The sequence below is a fragment of the Schistocerca nitens genome, chromosome 6 (assembly GCF_023898315.1).
Source record: "Schistocerca nitens isolate TAMUIC-IGC-003100 chromosome 6, iqSchNite1.1, whole genome shotgun sequence".
NCBI classification, from domain to species: domain Eukaryota; kingdom Metazoa; phylum Arthropoda; class Insecta; order Orthoptera; family Acrididae; genus Schistocerca; species Schistocerca nitens.
In genome coordinates, this window is record NC_064619.1 from 38,122,885 (window position 1) to 38,141,971 (window position 19,087).

The 19,087-nt window shown below is 39.0% G+C and overlaps 1 protein-coding gene across 1 annotated transcript in view; it reads right to left on the reverse strand.

Annotated features, from left to right (window-relative positions):
* Positions 1–19,087, reverse strand: part of LOC126262887 (phosphorylated adapter RNA export protein) — a 115,633-nt gene that overhangs the window by 26,878 nt on the left and 69,668 nt on the right. The window contains exons 4-5 of the mRNA XM_049959768.1: positions 12,550–12,641; positions 2,659–2,833 (exon numbers count right to left, since the gene is read on the reverse strand). Of these exons, the coding sequence (XP_049815725.1) occupies positions 2,659–2,833; positions 12,550–12,641 (267 nt within the window). The remainder of the gene's footprint in view (positions 1–2,658; positions 2,834–12,549; positions 12,642–19,087) is intronic.

Sequence of the window (19,087 nt, forward strand, 5' to 3'; positions counted from 1 at the left end):
CACACACACACAACTGAAATTGCTGCCCGGGGCAGATATCCTGGTTTGTCCCTCGACCCCTATATCCAGGCCTGTTGCATATGCGTGAATCTGACAGCTTAGGCGCGCCAGTAAAATTTTTTTTCCGGTTAGCATCTGGGTGCTTGCCCCTATTGCTTATACAGCTAACTGCCACACTTCTTTAGCTAGAAGCGGGAGAAGGTACTACTCAAACACGACTCAACTGCGCATGCGCTCGCTCGCAACTGCTCAAACATATCTAATGTATTAAGTTGTGACGTCACGCTCATCGGAGGCAATTTGTTGTTATGAAGCATTGCATAGTCTTCCTACAGCCGCTGACACGTTTTGCTGTTGGCAGACGCATGTGTGAGCACTTTGTTTTGTTGCTGTATATGATGCATTTCCTTGGCAACTTAGTTTTATTTTCATGTTTTCTCTCTTTCATGTTTTATTGCTGCACTAGCTAAATACAGTAATATCCTTTGTTAGAGTATTGGTTCTTACCAGTCAATGTTACAAACTGCAAACTAAAACAAGGAAAAATGCCCGGAATTCTAAAAAATTCCCGGGTTTTTCCCGGTTTTCTCCCGGATGAAAAAATTCCTTTGGTTTTCCCAGATCTCCCGGCTTGTATACACCCTGGTGTGATACATAAAATTACAGAAGCATTTTCTGACAATTTCATTCCTGTAAACAGATTCAAAGTAGCAGTTATGGTTCCAAAGTTACAACATTTGTTTTGTTGCAGGTAACTGAAGATGGCTTTGACCAAGGAGCAGAGAACTGAGCTCATTTTGATGACTGGAGAACAGAGGTTCCTTGTCACAGCAGCAGATTTAACCAATCAGCACCCAGAAAGACCTGCAGTTCCACACAGCACTGTCAGGTACTCAATTTCCAAATTCTGAGAAACTGGGACTGTGGCTGGCAAGGCACAGATTGGCTATCCAAAAAGTGCTACTGACAAGACAACCTCAACAATGGTTTTGGAACCATCACGAAGAGGCCAGACCGCAACCACCGCATATGAAGTTTGTCAGCAGAATATGGAATCAGCCAGTCACTGAGCGTATGAATCATTCATGCTTATCAATGGCATACATTCAAGATTCAGCAACTCTATCACCTACTGGAGGATGACCCACACAGACGTACACAGTTTTCACATAGGCCCTAAAGCAAGTTCAACAAGATCCCTGTTTTGTGCAAAGCATCTTGTTCAGTGATGAGGCAAACTTTTTTGACGGTGGAGAAGTCCATTGTCACAACCACAGATACAGGAGTGACAAGAATCCACCCTGGATGGAAATCTTCCATGGTAGATGGCAATGTAAAGTTTATGGTGTGGAATGTGGGGTACTTGGGTAATTGGACGCATTTTCATTCACAAGAACCTAAATGCTCAACACTACCTGGAAATGTTGCAACAAGAGGTGGTTCCCTTACTTCTAATGAAGATGGCAGCTTTCCCTCTCACTTCAAACAGGATGGGGCTCCACCACACTAGGGAGCAGTTGTTCGTCAGCGGTCAGATGGTCAATTTCCTGGTCATTGGATTGGCCGATGTGGTTCTGTGGAATGGTCTCCCAGACACCTGATCTCATACTATTTGACTTTTATCTGTGAGGTCATTTAAAGTAACTCTGCAGAGAAACTAAGACACAGACATCATCTCGAGCAAACACTGAAGAAGTGTGCGCCAGCATTTTTGCGGAAATCCTTCTCCTTGCGCTTGATGATTAGATTCAGCACTTTCAAATGCGCGTTGACCGACACAATGCTGAACACACAAAAGGACCGTCGTTTAATTGAGAACAGTCCAGCCTGTAATTCCAACCAAAATGTGTTGTAACTTTTGAACCATAACTGCTACTTTGAATTTGTTTACGGGAATGAACTCGTCAGGAAATGCTGATGTTATCTGGTATATCACACGACCCCATTTCCACTCAAAAAATAAATTAATTAATTAAAAAATATAAAAAACACTGAAGATGGCTAATTTCAAGATGGTGGCCATAGCTGGTATGTACCATAAAAGACCGATCACCTCACCCATACCTCACAGGAATATTCAGGTTTCCCCAATTCCTGCAAGGTTTTTGACATAACCTGGTGTACTGTGACTTTTGACTCACCCTGTACAAAGTGTACAGCCAACTGGTTGCAAAAGTTTAATGTAAAAACCTTGACCAGGTTTCAATATCACTAAGGGTATCTGCTTCAGAAGGAAGTTACACAACATTAAAATTGATGATGAGATCATCATATATGTTTATAATTTTAATGTCATGTAATTTATGTGACTTCCTTCTGAAGAAGATACCCTTGGTGATATTGAAGGAAGTCACATAAATTACACCACATTAAAATTGATGATGAGCTCATCATGTATGTTTAAAATTTTGATGTTACGGTGACTTCCTTATGAAGAAGCTACCCTTTGTAGTGTCGAAATCTGGCCAAAGCTTTTATGTTGAACTTATGCAACCAGTTATATACTTTATATATTTTTATCTAACTGAAGAAATAGACAATACACTAGCCATTTTGGTTTCATTTGAATATTTTCATACTGCTATCTCATGATTTTCACCACATGAAACCAGAAAATACCTGATATTATCTATCTGAATATAATTATTTACAACATACCTGATGACAAGGTCTTCTTAATAAACTTCCGTTTCTTCCGAATCTTCTTAAGCTTCTTCCAAGGATCTTTACCATTATCCATGAGAATTTTTTGTTTCTTCTCCTGTGTTACGCCATTGTCCATTTTCAGTAAGAACAAGTAACTTCCACCAGGTGTTCTCCTCCTCTGACCATTCTGAAATTGTTTTTATGATACCATTAATAATAATAATAATAATAATATTCACCATTTAAATTGCTGAATGCCAATTTGCATAAGTGTTTGTTTTGTCAATGACATGCTGGTCTCTGAATCCATGTAGTTAGGGAAGCAGAAAACATTGTGTAGTTAGATTTAGATTTGAAAATTAAATATTCAGGAACGGGTGACAGTGACTCAAAATTGGCCTGCTGTGTGGTTTAATATTTCTGTCAACTTTCAAGAACTCAGTACCATGACATTTTGTAACAGTACAAACGACTGTTAAGTTTTCTGTGACACTTCAAAAATACCCGAGGAAAACATGAGTGTTTCAGGCACAACTAACACCCTGACAAGGACAAAACATTTTCAGAAGTGTCTACTTACTAGGAACAGGAAAATTTCTTGCCTAATCTTCCTTAAATGCTGAAGCAGCCCCAATAATTTGGGAAAATCTGCCAACAGACCTACAGCAGCTATGGAGTTCTTGAAAATGACAAGTGTTGTCACAGGTACAGAACTGTTATTTGTCAAACTGTTACATCACTTGGCAGAGTAGCAGTACCATAGGCATCCTCTTTGCCTGTATGTTTGTAACTGTCTTGAAAAGACTGGAATGTTTGCACCAACCATTTTTAAAAGGCTGCTGGTTTTCTTGATTGGTAAAAGTACCACTTAATTACCAGGAAAGAAAACATCACTAATGTTAAACAGCTATGTTTACTGTATCATTAAGTAATCATCATGTCGTCATGAAGCCCAGTCAATCTGCAGCCCTGCATAAGGAACTCTCAAGAGAAACTCGGGGTCCAAAAGTTCAGACACATTTATGTATGCCTAACACTCAAGTATGGCCAAAGGTTATCTTCACTACTTCAATTGTTTTCTACTCCATCGAATATTATCATTTCACTTGTAACTCCACTATGTGTAGCAACTGAATATCAGAACAATCGAGAAGAGTCACTATGTTTATCTCTGGCTAGTATGCTACCAGCAAGTGAACCACAGAAACTCTAGCTGACAGATCACATGAGACCAGACAGCCAATCAATTTCAGCCTGAGAGGACATGAGCTTCCTCTCACTCTCTGCAAGACAACTGATCCAGTGTTCTGATCGTAACAAATGCTTCCACAGACGATAAAGTTATCTTTATGGACATTTCCAGATAAACAATTGGACAGCTCTTGCTGTTGCGCAAGTCAGCTACACTTCTCTGTGAGATTGCTAGAGTGAATTCACACTTGGGCACCACTACACTGGTATACTCAGGGCATTTTTTTTTTTTATTATTTCTTAATTTTCAAATTCACAGTCATTTCCAGATTAAAATAACGATTTTCCAGGTTGCCAGGTCACATGTTTTTACATAAATGAGGTTAGCAAACATACTGTGCTAGAAATAGCAAGTAACTTATTTTTAAAATATATGTCATAGAAACTGAACCATATCACATTATGATGTACAACACCGAGTTTGAACAGTTGGAGGATACTGCTCATTATAATGTGACACGATCGTATTCGAAGTGCATTCATTTAGACAACTCTGTTCGTTTAAGCTACACTTCTGATGATCATCTGATGGTTTAAACAATCAGTTTGCGACAGAAGCAATAAATGCTGGACACACTACAAAACAGAGTCATTTCTCATGAACTAATGGCTTTAGAATGTTGCATTTAATCATGAAACAATACTTTAAGTTTCATCCAGAACTTTCTCCTTTGAGTTTTTTGAGGCAACAGTAACTTAAATTTGTTTTTGTTAGCAAAAATTATGTCGTCGTATGATTCCAAAACCAATATTTTGCAGCAAATCGTATGTTGCGCATACAGTTTTTCTCAATTTGTCTACATGCCTAGACTATGAAGTGACAGATCAGTGCAGGGGTTATTTTTGAGGAAATGCTGTGGTGAGCCATCAATTATTGTGTGACATATAGCAGTTTGCATATTCATCAAAAAAGCAGAATCCTCACCCCTACAACACACACAAAGAGAGAGAGAGAGAGAGAGAGAGAGAGAGAGAGAGAGAGATGATTGACAATTTATTTCCGAAATTTGAAAACATACTGCATTTCATATGAGACACTGTACTTTCATGAAAAGGGCAGCTACTTTTCCTGTTTCAAATTTTTCCGGTTTTAAAACATCTGTGTAGTTAAAAAAGTTTTGTTCAGCTAAACTCTAGCACCACATCAATGAATTTTAATGCCTCAAGTGTGTGTAAATAATACACAGGCCTAATGGAGAATGTTGGAAGTTATGAGTTCTGGAATTCATATAGAAGATGAAATTGAAAATGGAAAACAACATTTCAGGAACGACGGACATGTAGGATTCAGCCTCCCAGAGTGCCCACCCGTAACAAATGCATTACCAGTACATCCTCAAAAGTGCATTTTAAACGAAAACATTATTTTGTTCTAATTAAGACACTTAATTTTTTTGATCTTACAGTTCCAAAAAGACACCAAAATAAACAGAGATGATCTACAAACCACATAACTGTGAGTTTGCCACACTTGTATGACTTTCTTTTTATCAGTTTTAATACAAGTTGTACAACTTTGCTTCCGCCGTTTGCCGATAAGTGGCGACAACTGTAAGCAGCGGTCGAAAGAAACAGATCACAGACGTCAGGTAGTTAGCTTGGACCTTGGTCAACATAACCTCATTCAAATATTAGTTGATTTGTTTCTGCACCATACAGTTGTTCTTGATTGAAAATGTGTTTGTTTCAGCATGAAGAAAATAGCAGCTGAGTGTCATCAAATGCTCTCAAGTACATATGGTAAGGACACTATCAGTGAAAGAACGTGTTGTGAGGGGTTTCAACGCTTCAAGAACGGTGATTTTAGCATCGTTGACTAGCATAGTGATGCAAGACAGAATGTTTTCGAAGATGCAGAATTGGAGACATTGCTGAGTGAAGACTAACATCAAGCTCAAGAAGAATTGGCATGATTAGTGGGAGTGACACAGAAAGCCATTTCAAAATGTCTCAAGGCTATGGACATGATTCAGCAACAAGAAACTTGGGTCCTGTGTAAGCTGAAACCAAGAGATGTTGAACGGCGTTTGTGTGTTTGTGAACAGTTGCTTCAGAGGCAAAAACAGAAGGGATTTCTGCATCGCACTGTGACCGGGGACGAGAAATGTGTTCATTACGAAAACCATAAACAAAAAACTCATGGTAATATACTGGCCATGCTTCCATGTCGAAGACCAAACCGAATATTCACAGCTCCAAGATCATGTTCTGGATTTGGTGGGACCAGCTTGGCGTTGTGTACTAAGAGGTGTTAAAACCAAGTGAAACAATCACAGGTGCTCGTTATCGAATGCAATTAATGCGTTTGAGCAGAGCATTAAAAGACAAACAGCTGCAATACAGCGAGAGGCACTATAAAGTGATTTTGCAGCATGACAACACTCGACCACACGTTGTAAAAGAGGTCAAAACGTACTTGGAAACGTTAATGGGAAGTCCTACCCCACCCACCGTATTCTCCAGACATTGCTCCTTCTGACTATCACCTGTTGATCAATGGCGCATGGCCTGGCTGACCAATACTTCTGAACTCATGAAGAAGTCACAAATTGGATTGATTCGTGGATCGCTTCAAAAGATGAACAAGTTTTTCGACGCGGGAATCATACACTGCCCGAAAGATGGGAGAAAGTGGTGGCCAGCAATGGAAAATAGTTTGAATGATACCTGTGTAACCAATTTGTTTCATTGAAGCCTCAAATCTTGGGGAAAAAATGGCGGAAGCAAAGTTGTACACTTTGAAACCACTTGAACATGAACATAAGCAAATACTGCTTTTGGCTCTATAAATAACAAGTTTTACAGACAAATAACTTGGAACATCTATAAAGTCTTATAATTTATATTGTATTATGAACAATAGGATCAAAGACCAACAAAAATATTTAGATGAGAACTACTTTTTCAAATGTTCAAATTTAGCCGTAATTTTGGCTGCTTCCGCCAACTTTCTTCTTCTTCTTATTCTTCTTACATTCTAACATCTTAATTTCTGGCAAAATCTTGTACTTGTTGTTTTTTGGTTTCACTTAGTTGTTTCTTTTTATCATCTTTATACAATGAACTTGCATTACGCATAGACAGAATTAAACTTTTGTAATTTTGAAATTATCAACACCACAATCATCATGGATCACAGCATAAATAGGTCTTTGAGCAATAAGACTTTTTTCCATTTGATTCTCAACAATATGCCAAGAATTTATTGAAAAACCTCGGCCCACAACAGCATTTCTACGCGAAAATATTAAAATGATTTTGAGAAAATCTTCAAAGTTATAACATTCTTTTTGTGACAGTTTAATTGCGTTCATCCAAAATTCATCCAAACAAGTTTCCCTTCTTTCGAACATTCTTATTTTGTTTTGAATACAAGACCCGTTACAAATATTGAAAAATTCTTAATTAACACCATCTGCTTTTACGCCAGATAACCTTTCACTATAGGCGAGAATTTCAAGGCACAATGTCAACCTTTTTACAGCCATTTCTTGATTTAATGCTATTCAAGGGTCCAAACATGAAACGGCATGTGGAAGGTTTTATTTCAGTGGTGATCTTTCAAGTAGCTTTTGTATCATGACAACAGCACAAAAACGCATTTCTTCTTTTAAGCCTCAAGATGTCAGTCAGGTCCTTAACTTTCTTTAGGGCATCCTGTGTAGTAAAATCCCACGCAAAGAACTGAGCAATGATCACATTCTTCTTATCCTTCATGTCGATCTGTGTGAGGGATTTTCTGTTTACCAAAATGTCTGGTCTGACAACTTGCTGCATCAAAGAGGTGGTAAGAGTGAACAATTCTTTGTACAAAAAAATAGCCCTTGGAAATCACGTAAATAACCTCTGAATGCACGTGCAGTCACAGAAAAAAAATAATTGGACCTAAGAATTCGTCTTCAACAGCTTCCGATATGGTCTTAAAACTCACAGAATTAGAGAGGTTCTTGGTGTTGCATAAATATATTCATCGCAAAGATTTCTGTTTGTTTGTGGAAAGTTTATGTTTTTGGCTGTTTGCGTGGCTGTCTAAAGCACTTTTCCCCATTGTCGAAATATTTATTGTTGTGTTGAACCAAGAACATAATGCATTCGTTAGTAATTTGGTGTCACGCCTAGCCTATGTACTCTGGTATCAAGTTATACTCTATTTAGGCATGGAGAAAAAACACTGCACTCTGAAAATGTCATAAACTTTTTCAACTGCGCGGACGATTCACACAATCTGTCTCCATTATTTCTGGTTTCTGTTGTGACCTTCCATCTCGGAAAGATGTAGCTAGCACTAGTCTCGGAAGAGTTGTAACAATGGGTTCGTTTAAGCAACTGCCAGACAGCAACTTTCAATCACTAAAAAACCAGTGTTAGTGCGATGACATAAAAACCCATGTTTGGCCTTTGCACTGCTTGAACATTTCTCGTCTCATTTCAAGTTAAGATTATCGCACATAGTGGTGGATAAACAACTGATAGATGGTGATGGAAACCACCAGAATAGCAGTTAATTTGCTTGACTAAATAAGTATACAGGGTGTAAACATGAAATAGCCAAATGCGGGAACTGCAATAGCTTCAAAACGACTGAAAAGTGTACCCCCACTCTTAACTCACACAGTTATGCGCACGTGCGAATCTGGCAGCTTGGGAGTGTCACAAAATTTTTTTCTGGGCAGATTCTGGCTGGTTAGCTGTCACTGTTTATACATCAAACAGCCATACTCCAGGTACCCAGAAGCAGGAGAAGGCACTACATATACGCGATTTCAGCTCTGTGCATGCACAACATGGTGTCTGACAGCATGTCCTGTTTAAAAAATTGCTGCTACATGAATAATTCAGAACTGAAGAAAACCCACCTCCCCACTGAATTCTTATGTTTTCGACGTTATAATCACATCATTTTTGGCTGACAATCAGCATGTTAAATAATTGCTACCAAGACAACACGAAATTGTGTTTACAATCGACATTGCCAATGTAATGTCATCTACAGGAACTATCATTCATTATTACTTACAAAACATCAGTACCAACTCGTAAGAAGTTTTAAGTTTGAATTATCAAAATGCTTGCACCACGTGTTTCCTGGAAGAGATTTTCCGACACAGAATCAGCCAAAAGAAAACTTACTTGTGAGGAACAGATCTCATACTGGGGTGGTGTCTAACATTAGTTTGTGTGGGTTATTTTATTGAAATGCGAGAATTTTAATGTAGATAAATAAAGCCTGTCATTCGAGCTGCGATTTCGCACAAACAGACGCTCCAATAACATCATGTCTCTTGAACAGAGAGCCACGTTGGGAAAGAAATTACATCAAATCATATGAATGCAGAAATGATATAAATTAATAGAGGGAAACATTCCACGTGGGAAAAATATATCCAAAAACAAAGATGATGTGACTTACCAAACGAAAGCGCTGGCACATCGATAGACACACAAACAAATACAAACATACACACAAAATTCAAGCTTTCGCAACAAACTGTTGCCTCATCAGGAAAGAGGGAAGGAGAGGGAAAGACGAAAGGATGTGGGTTTTAAGGGAGAGGGTAAGGAGTCATTCCAATCCCGGGAGCGGAAAGACTTACCTTAGGGGGAAAAAAGGACGGGTATACACTCGCACACACACACATATCCATCCACACATATACAGACACAAGCAGACATATTCAAAGACCAATATGAATATGTCTGCTTGTGTCTGTATATGTGTGGATGGATATGTGTGTGTGTGTGCGCGAGTGTATACCCGTCCTTTTTTCCCCCTAAGGTAAGTCTTTCCGCTCCCGGGATTGGAATGACTCCTTACCCTCTCCCTTAAAACCCACATCCTTTCATCTTTCCCTCTCCTTCCCTCTTTCCTGATGAGGCAACAGTTTGTTGCGAAAGCTTGACTTTTGTGTGTATGTTTGTATTTGTTTGTGTGTCTATCGACGTGCCAGCGCTTTCGTTTGGTAAGTCACATCATCTTTGTTTTTAGATATACATATGAATGAAGACATTGAGATAAAGACAGAAATACTCAGATAATGTCGGACTATGTAGCACAGTATTTGAATACTACTTAAAACAACCATAAATTGATTTAAAAATATTTTTATACACAAAAATGAAATGATGAATATTATTAAAAAGTTGAGGCTTCTTGCGGAAATTCAAGATTTTTTTTTTTTTTCCAAATTCAAGGCTTTCCCCAGTTTTCAAGGTTGCAAGGTTTGGTGGCCACCCTGTATACTTATTCAGTCATGCAAATTAACTACTATTCTGGTGGTTTCCATCACCATCTATCATTACTGTCACATCTTTGTTCCTCTATAGCACTTCAACTGTATCCGGTTTAACCTGCATGCACAATGAGGTAATTGTGTGAATTGCTTTCTTGTGGATCATGTCATTTCTTTTAATGTGAACTTTTGTAGCAAGCTGTAGTGTATTTATGCAAATGTAAAAAGTAACTGCTGCCATAGAAAAGTGAGGCACAAAATCACTAAAATGTCATGCCACAGATGTAAAATAAATGCTATTATAATGATAATGAAGATGACAGGTTGCTACTCATCACATAGAGGTGTTGAGTGGCAGGCAGGCACACAGGAGGATGGAGGGGGGGGGGGGTGTAGAATACTGCTAGATATTTGTATTAAGCCCTTCATCACACGTACACAAAATAAAACACACACACCTTCACACATGCTTAACTCTCACACACGTGACCACTGTTGTCTCCAGGCACAAAGAGCAGACTGCAACTGACAAGGAGAGGTCCCCAGCGGAGTGACATAGGTTGTGATCCCATGTATCACATACTGCAGTCATTCACCCTGGTGGGCCCTTATTTGCGAGTAATGAAAAAAAAAAAAAAAATTTGGAATTTTGTGTGACACTCAATAGTGTTGCGTTACATAGTTTGGTTGCATGGTGTAATCAATAGGATAACAGTTTCACATGCAGGAAGTTGTGGGTTTGAATCTTGTCAGGGGCACTAAATTTTATTTTTAAATCTTTTCTAAATGACGTTGATTATCATTTTTATTCAATTAATTGATATGCATGTAAGTTTTTAATTCCTTTCTTTGTCACACAATTTTAATCATAATATCAACTTCTTTATTTGCTGTCATTTTTCTCCCTATCATTCTTTCTCCACTTGAAATCTTTATTCATGTGCTTTTAATTAATTTTATGTATTATTTTTTATTTTATTTCTATTGTTTCATCACTCTATTCTTTTGCCCACACTATTGTGCTCATTATATCTGTTTCTCATTTTGCTTGAATTTTGTTTTACTTATAAACCTACCTGTCATTTAAATTTCCGTCTGTATTATTTTGTCCACAGTGCAATAGATGTTAAGGTCACGTTTTAAACGTTTGTATGACAATAACCATGCAAAAAAATTGCACAACTCATAACAAAAATATATTTTCACACCATTGCACAAATGTAAATAGATTATTTCATCTTTTGTTGAATGACTGCAGGGCAAATGGCTGCAGTGTATGATACCTGGGATCTTCAAACAATGGAAAATCCAGGATGGAAGGTAACAATATTAGGAAAAGTATACTTGCTATTCACCATATAGCGGAGATGAGTCGCAATTAGGCACATCAAAAAGACTGTCACAATAAGCTTTTGGCCAACAAGCTCTATGTCATTTTTTTTTTTTTTTAATATACAAAGGTCTTGTTGGCTGAAAGCTTACTGTGTGACAGTCTTTTTGACGTGCCTATTCTGTGAGTCAGCATCTCTGTTATATGGTGAGTAGCAACTATCTTTTTCATATCGTTACGTACCTTGGATCTTAACGTACCTCACCACATAGGAAGTGAGGTTACAGAAGAAGTGGATTGGGAGGGGGGGGGGGGAGTGTAGAGGGGGGTAAGAGGGAGGAAGATGCCAGTTGCCTGTGGGAGAATGCAGGAGTGTGGTGGGGCCAGGAGAGTGGGCATATAGGACGAGCATAAGGAGGCTGTGCTGAGAGAGAGTGAGGATGGTAAGAACAAAGTGAAGAGGATAGAAGTAGAAAAGGGTGAAGGACTCCACAGTATGCTAGTAGGATAGAGGGCAAGTGTAGGGGCAGGGGTGGGAGCAGACAAGGGGATAGGTAGGTGGAAGACAGGGACTAGTAAAGGCTGAGGTCAATGGGGTTACAGGAAGGAATTATATGTTGCAGGGCGAGTTCCCACTTATGAAATTAAGAAAAGCTGGAAGAATCCAGATGGCACTGGCTTTGAAGCACTCACTAAAATGATTGACAGATTAGACAAAATAACCACAGAAAGCTTATAATTTCAGGCTACATTTTTAGGTTAGGCTTTACCGTGACTGTTACTGACATTAAATGAAACAATAAGTTCACTGTTACCAGTCCGCAAGAAGCCTCAACTTTTTAATAATATTCATCATTTCATTTTTGTGTATAAAACGGTGACTGGTAACAGTGAACTTATTGTTTCATTTAATTTCAGGCTACTGTTGAGCCTTAAAAAAATGAAAGCTAGATATGCCAGGCATAAATAAACAGTAGGCCAACATTTTATTTGCTTGAAAGACAACAACAAAAAAAATTAAATGATTTATTTTCTTAAATATTGGTAAATGGCACAGGAGTTTTAGAAACAATGTAAGTAACACCTACTCACCATTATCATCAGCCCACCAACTTCTTCTACTTTTCTTGTTTTCTCAAATAGGTCTATGGCTTTCTGTTTTCCTAGGACTTGAACAACTTTCACTGTAAAAAAGGCATAATAATTATTCAGAATTCCACTAACCCTAAGGGAATAACATTCAGACAAATCTTTTTAACAATATTTATGTGCCAGCAGTCCTCTGTCATATCATTAACCAGCATTCTTGTGGCAATTATCACCCCTTCCCCCAACTATCCACACTCATGCTCCTGCAAGCATGTATGTAAAATGAAACAGCTGTTTTACTGTCAAGGTAGAAGAAATGTGTAGATATACTGGATTGTTTTAGTACATCAGATATTTGCCCATGAGTAGTTTCTCGACAGTAAATGCATTATCTCCTGACAATATAATGTAATTAGAGAATCTTAATAAAAATTTCAGCATTCTGAATATATTTACTGCTGAAACTTCCTGGCAGATTAAAACTGTGTGCTGGACAGAGACACAAATTCAGGACCTTTGCCTTTCGCAGGCAAGTGCTCTACCATCTGAGTTACCCAAACATGACTCACGACCCGTCCTCACAGCTTTTAATTCCGCCAGTACCTCATCTCCTACCTTCCAAACTTCACAGAAGCTCTCCTACAGACCTTGAAGAACTAGTGCTCCTGGAAGAAAGAATACTGCAGAGACATGGCTTAGCCACAGCCTGGGGGATGTTTCCAGAATGAAAATTTCACTCTGCACTGTAGTTCCTTCACTAGATTGTCGCACAGATGACACAATGGTAGGTATCGAAATAGATGACAGAGGAATAGAAAAACAATTAAAATCACTCAAAAGAGGAAAGGCCGCTGGACCTGATGGGATACCAGTTTGATTTTACACAGAGTATGCGAAGGAACTTTCCCCCCTTCTTGCAGCGGTGTATTGTAGGTCTCTAAAAGAGCGTAGCGTTCCAAAAGATTGGAAAAGGGCACATGTCATCCCCATTTTCAAGAAGGGACGTCGAACAGATGTGCAGAACTATAGACCTATATCTCTAACGTTGTTCAGTTGTAGAATTTTGGAACATGTATTATGTTCGAGTATAATGACTTTTCTGGAGACTAGGAATCTACTCTGTAGGAATCAGCATGGGTCTCGAAAAAGACGATCATGTGAAGCACAGCTCGCACTATTCGTCCACAAGACTCAGAGGGCCATAGCTACGGGTTCCTATGTAGATGCCGTGTTTCTTGACTTCCGCAAGGCGTTTGATACAGTTCCCCCCCAGTCATTTAATGAACAAAGTAAGAGCATATGGACTATCAGACCAATTGCGTGATTGGATTGAAGAGTTCCTAGATAACAGAACACAGCATGTCATCTCAATGGAGAGGAGTCTTCCGAAGTAAGAGCGATTTCAGGTGTGCCGCAGGGGAGTGTCGTAGGACCATTGCTATTCACAATATATATAAATGACCTTGTGGATAACATCGGAAGTTCACTGAGGTTTTTGCGGATGCTGCTGTAGTGTATCGAGAGGTTGTAACAATGGAAAATTGTACTGAAATGCACAAGGATCTGCAACGAATTGACGCATGGCGCAGGGAATGGCAATTGAATCTCAATATCTGGGAGTAGGCATTAGGAGCGATTTAAAATGGAATGACCATATAAAATTAATCATCGGTAAAGCAGATGTCAGACAGATTCATTGGAAGAATTTTAAGGAAATGCAGTCCGAAAACAAAGGAAGTAGGTTACAGTACACTTGTTCATCCACTGCTTGAATACTGCTCACCGGTGTGGGATCCGTACCAGATAGAGTTGATAGAAGAGGTAGAGAAGATCCAACGGATAGCAGCGCACTTCGTTACAGGATCATTTAGTAATCGTGAAAGCCTTATGGAGATGATAGATAAACTCCAGTGGAAGACTCTGCAAGAGAGATGCTCAGTAGCTCGGTATGGGCTTTTGTTGAAGTTTCGAGAACATACCTTCACCGAGGAGACAAGCAGTACATTGCTCCCTCCTATGTATATTTCGCGAAGAGACCATGAGGATAAAATCAGAGAGATTAGAGCCCACACAGAGGCATACTGACAATCTTTCTTTCCATGAACAATACGAGACTGGAATAGAAGGGAGAACCAATAGAGGTACTCAAGGTTCCCTCCGCCACACACCATCAGGTGGCTTGCGGAGTATGGATGTAGGTGTAGATGTAGATGCAGATGTAGATGTAGTGTGCCTTGATATGAAACTTCCTGGCAGGTTAAAACTGTGTGAAAGACCGAAACATGAATTGGGGACCTCTGCCTTTCACGGGCAAGTGCTTTACCATCTGAGCTACACAAGCATGACTCAGGACCCGTCCAGCCTTGGTCCAACATCCAGTGTTAATCTGCCAGGAAGTTTCACATCAGTGTGCACTCCACTGCAGAGTCAAAATTTCATTCTGGAAACATCCCCCAGGCTGTGACTAAGCCATGTCTCTGCAATATTCTTTCTTCCAGGAACACTAGTTCTTCAAGGTCTGCAGGAGAGCTTCTGTGAAGTTTGGAAGGTAGGAGACACGATACCAGTGGAATTAAAATGGTGAGGACGGGTCGTGAGTCATGCTTGGGTAGCTCAGATGGTGGAGCACTTACCCGCGAAAGGCAAAGGTCCTGAATTTGTGTCTCGGTCCGGCACACAATTTTAATCTACCCGGAAGTTTCATATTGCACAAACTCCGCTGAAGAGTGAAAATTACATTCTGGATATTAACTGCTTTATGAAAACTACCCATCTTGTGCATAATGCAGGTAGGTGGAGTATGGAAGCACTAAAAACAGCAAAAAATTGATTGGCTCAGTGGAACTGGAGTTAGTTTTGAGAAGAATTAAGTTTTAATAAATTGTATGTTTTACAGGAATTCTCACAGGACATATTAACAAAACTCAATAAGCCTCTCACTTGCCTAAAAAGGACTGTGAGAGTTACTTTGGTCACCAATAACGTGACTCATTTCACATCCCTGAAGGCTCTCCTTCAAGATGGGCTAGATGAAACCTGATGTATGAATTAATGAATTTCAAATCTCCCATTCGTAAATGGATAAGTGCCATGTCAAGTGAGATCATAAGAATTCTTCTTATGACTGCTTTAAATTTCCTGGACAAAAACCTCATGAAATAACGGAAATTCGAAAAGTGAAACTCAGGCCCTTGAATAGCATACTGCAATTGTGCGAGATGTTCCACGGTAGTTCAAGATCTTAGAATCTTGCATTGGAAACTGGAAAGAAGATTTCTAGATTCCAAATATCGCTGAATTTGTGCATTAATCATTCTTTCTAATAATTGTCTCAGTTACTTGTTAAGTTGTTTGGTCTGTAGATATTTCTAATTTTTTGGTATTGTCTGGTTTCGGTATAGGTATTGTGATTCTCTCTTCCCACTGAAAGGAAAATTCACTGTCTTGACGTACCTTGTTAAAAATTTATAGGAAAGTTTTACTATTTTCACCAAGATGTTGAAGCATTTTAATATGGACATTGTCTGGTCTTAGAGATGTATCTCTATAATGTTTTAAAGTGTTATTTAGTTTCCAGGATGTAACGTGTACATTGTAGATTGCATATGTCTGACAAGATGAGTAAAATTAGGATAGTAATTCTTAGATGCCAACATTTCTACATAATACACTGCTAAAAGTTCAGCAATATCACAAAAACTGGTGTTACTTTCCCCTTTGTCAAAATTCCTTGGATTCTGTTGGCATCATGAAATCCACAAATCTGCCGTAATTTCGACTCTATCTGCACAGCTGAGGTATGTGCTTTCATACATGAAACATTATCATTCCCAACAATTTTGTTCTTTAGTTTCACTAAGTAATGTGCTTTTGCCCTTAATATTCTGAACACAATTAAGTTTTCAGAAGAGGTGTGTCACCTGTGTTGTCGTAGAGCCCTTCATCATTCTCTGATAACATCTGTGGTCTTTTTGCATTTTGTCTAGGACGACCTGAAGGGAATGGTATTATTGTGTCCACAGCTTGGTTGATTGTGTCTGTTATGTCCTGTACTACTTCATCAATCTTTTTCTATGCATTGTTAGATGCTTACTTCATTATTCATATCAATCATGGCCAAGTTTCTTTCTAAAACCAGCATTGTTGATATAACCATGGCAATCAGACTAATGATAATGCTGCATAGCTTAGTGTGGGCACCTTAATCTCAAGGAACACGCACCTGAAGGGTAAAACGCGGACTTTGTGCCAACCAGTACATGCCCTATCAAAATCACCACACTTGCCATTAAAAATATTCACACCTGGTTCTAATAGATATGAAAAGGATTTCAAAGGAGACAATGACTCCACAGAAGTGATAGGTTTATTGTCTCTAGTACAAGGCACAAACATGTTCCTAATGTTTCTGGGCACATGTACTGACATTCACTCTTATTTCGGCCTGTTAATACTTTTCTGAGGTTATCACTGTTTCTACCAATCTTTGCTGACTGGCTTGACAAGTTCTCCATCTCATCCACAAACACTGCAACATTTAACAGATTTACTGAACTCTCACGGCACACGGTCTTTTATCATCTGACCACACCTGACATTCAGCCGCGACTCCCCACTATTCCTTGCCTCTTGCTTCAGCAGTAATGGCTGGTGCCCAACTGACCATCTCAATCACTGGAGGTTCTCCTGGCAGCAGTGTTGCTGCGCTGGGCCGCCATGTGCCAGTATCAATACTCAAATAGTAACTATATCTGTGACCTTACAGTATTTAGTGCACTCCCCACTTTAGCAGTAGTGGAAATCCAACTGACTCTTCGCAGTGACCCAAATGGTAAATTACTGTCCTGTAAATTTGGGATCAATACAATAATTTGGTAACGATCATTCTCACAAAGGTGGTTGTGAAAGTTCTGGATCGTAAGTGTGAAGTTACGACTGAAAATTGTCATATGTATTGCAGAAAAGCAGTCATAAGAGGTGGTGAAGTGTGATGAGGCTCCAAAATTTATTAGGCAGAGATCAAGGTCTAAGAATAGTCTCCTGCTAGTCGCCCTGTACTAGTTGTTATCCCTTTGCCTAAAATGTGATTGTGGGCATTAAAATCTTCCATAAAAAAGAAATTGGGTCTTCCATTTCTATGTAGGAATTTTCTCGGTCATCAGGAATGTAGATATCACAGATTTTCATTACGCTCAACTGCATTCTAATGGCTATTGCTTTGAGTGCAGTGTACATGGGTATTTTTTTATGGAAGGTGTTTCGAGTTGACTAGTGTGCCAACATCTCTGGCTGTCTGTTTTTTTTTTTTTTTTTATTCCATTTTGAGTACAAACATTATAATCTCCAGAAGCTGGATGATGGTCTTCTAAAATCTGGATTCTTGTATTGCAATACATACTGTGGGACAATTTGTGACTAACTGTCAAATTTATTCCAGGTGGCAATAGCAGCCATTGCAATTTTGCTGTAAAATCATACAAAACATTTATCTTCAGTGTGTTCTTATTCCTCCCATGTGGTTGGAACAGCATCCATTGATGCTTCCAGTGTCAAGGACGGTTCTCCCTCAGTCAGAAATGAGGAATAAGTTCTTTGTATTCTTATTCTCTTATCTTTTTCCCTCCTTTTCTCTTTTTGTTGCTTTCCATCTCGGAATTTTTCAGGCTGTAGGTCTGGGTATGAAGATGACTGTATGTTACTTCGGCCTATGTTTCAGACTCTTTTCACTACTGACTAATAATTAACTGTATGCCAGTTACATTTTGGGAGGAAGATACTGTGGCGTAGGTCTTCCTCTCTTGTGTTGTTGGAGGGATACACAATTTCTCTTGCTGTATCTGCTGGTAGGCTCATGCTGGCTCTGTAAGATAGGAAGCCAAAAGGAATGAAGTTTTCTCTTGCATAAAACTTTTCGTTCTGCCTGCAAGTTCTCGGTTTATAGCAGGTGGCAAATTAGGTGTTGAAAGGGATGAGGTAGGTAGCATAACAGCAACAACTTTTGCACAAATTGTGCATCTTTTAATGTCGACTTAATTAATGCATTAATATTTTTTCCGTGCCTCTGGATATGAAATGCAGACCATTGCTTTATACTCTCGGATTTTATTTTCTGCTTTAAATACTGGGCAAACTGATGATTGTCGCAGGAGGGTGGGGGATATGGTATTCAGTACAGTTTACACGCGAAGGTGTTGTTTGCAAGAACGATCTTCTAAAAGAGATCTTTCACTGTTTCCGAATTTTGGGTCTGCCGTGCAATAAGATAATGTGCCCAAAATGAAAGCATTGAAAACATCTCACATGTGGTGGGATGTAAGGTTGCAAGTCACATGTAGAACGTAAGGTCTCTGTGAAAGAGAACTCTTTGTACCATGTTCAAAGTTTTTACTAACAAGTCATCTGGTTTTTCACATGTCTTAAATGCTGGATACTGTGCAGCAGGGGAGGCTTTAATCAGTAGTGACCAATTTCACATTCTTTCAAATGTGTCTACTTTCATAAATTTATCTTCTATTTGGTCATGAAAAATAACGGCTTGGTG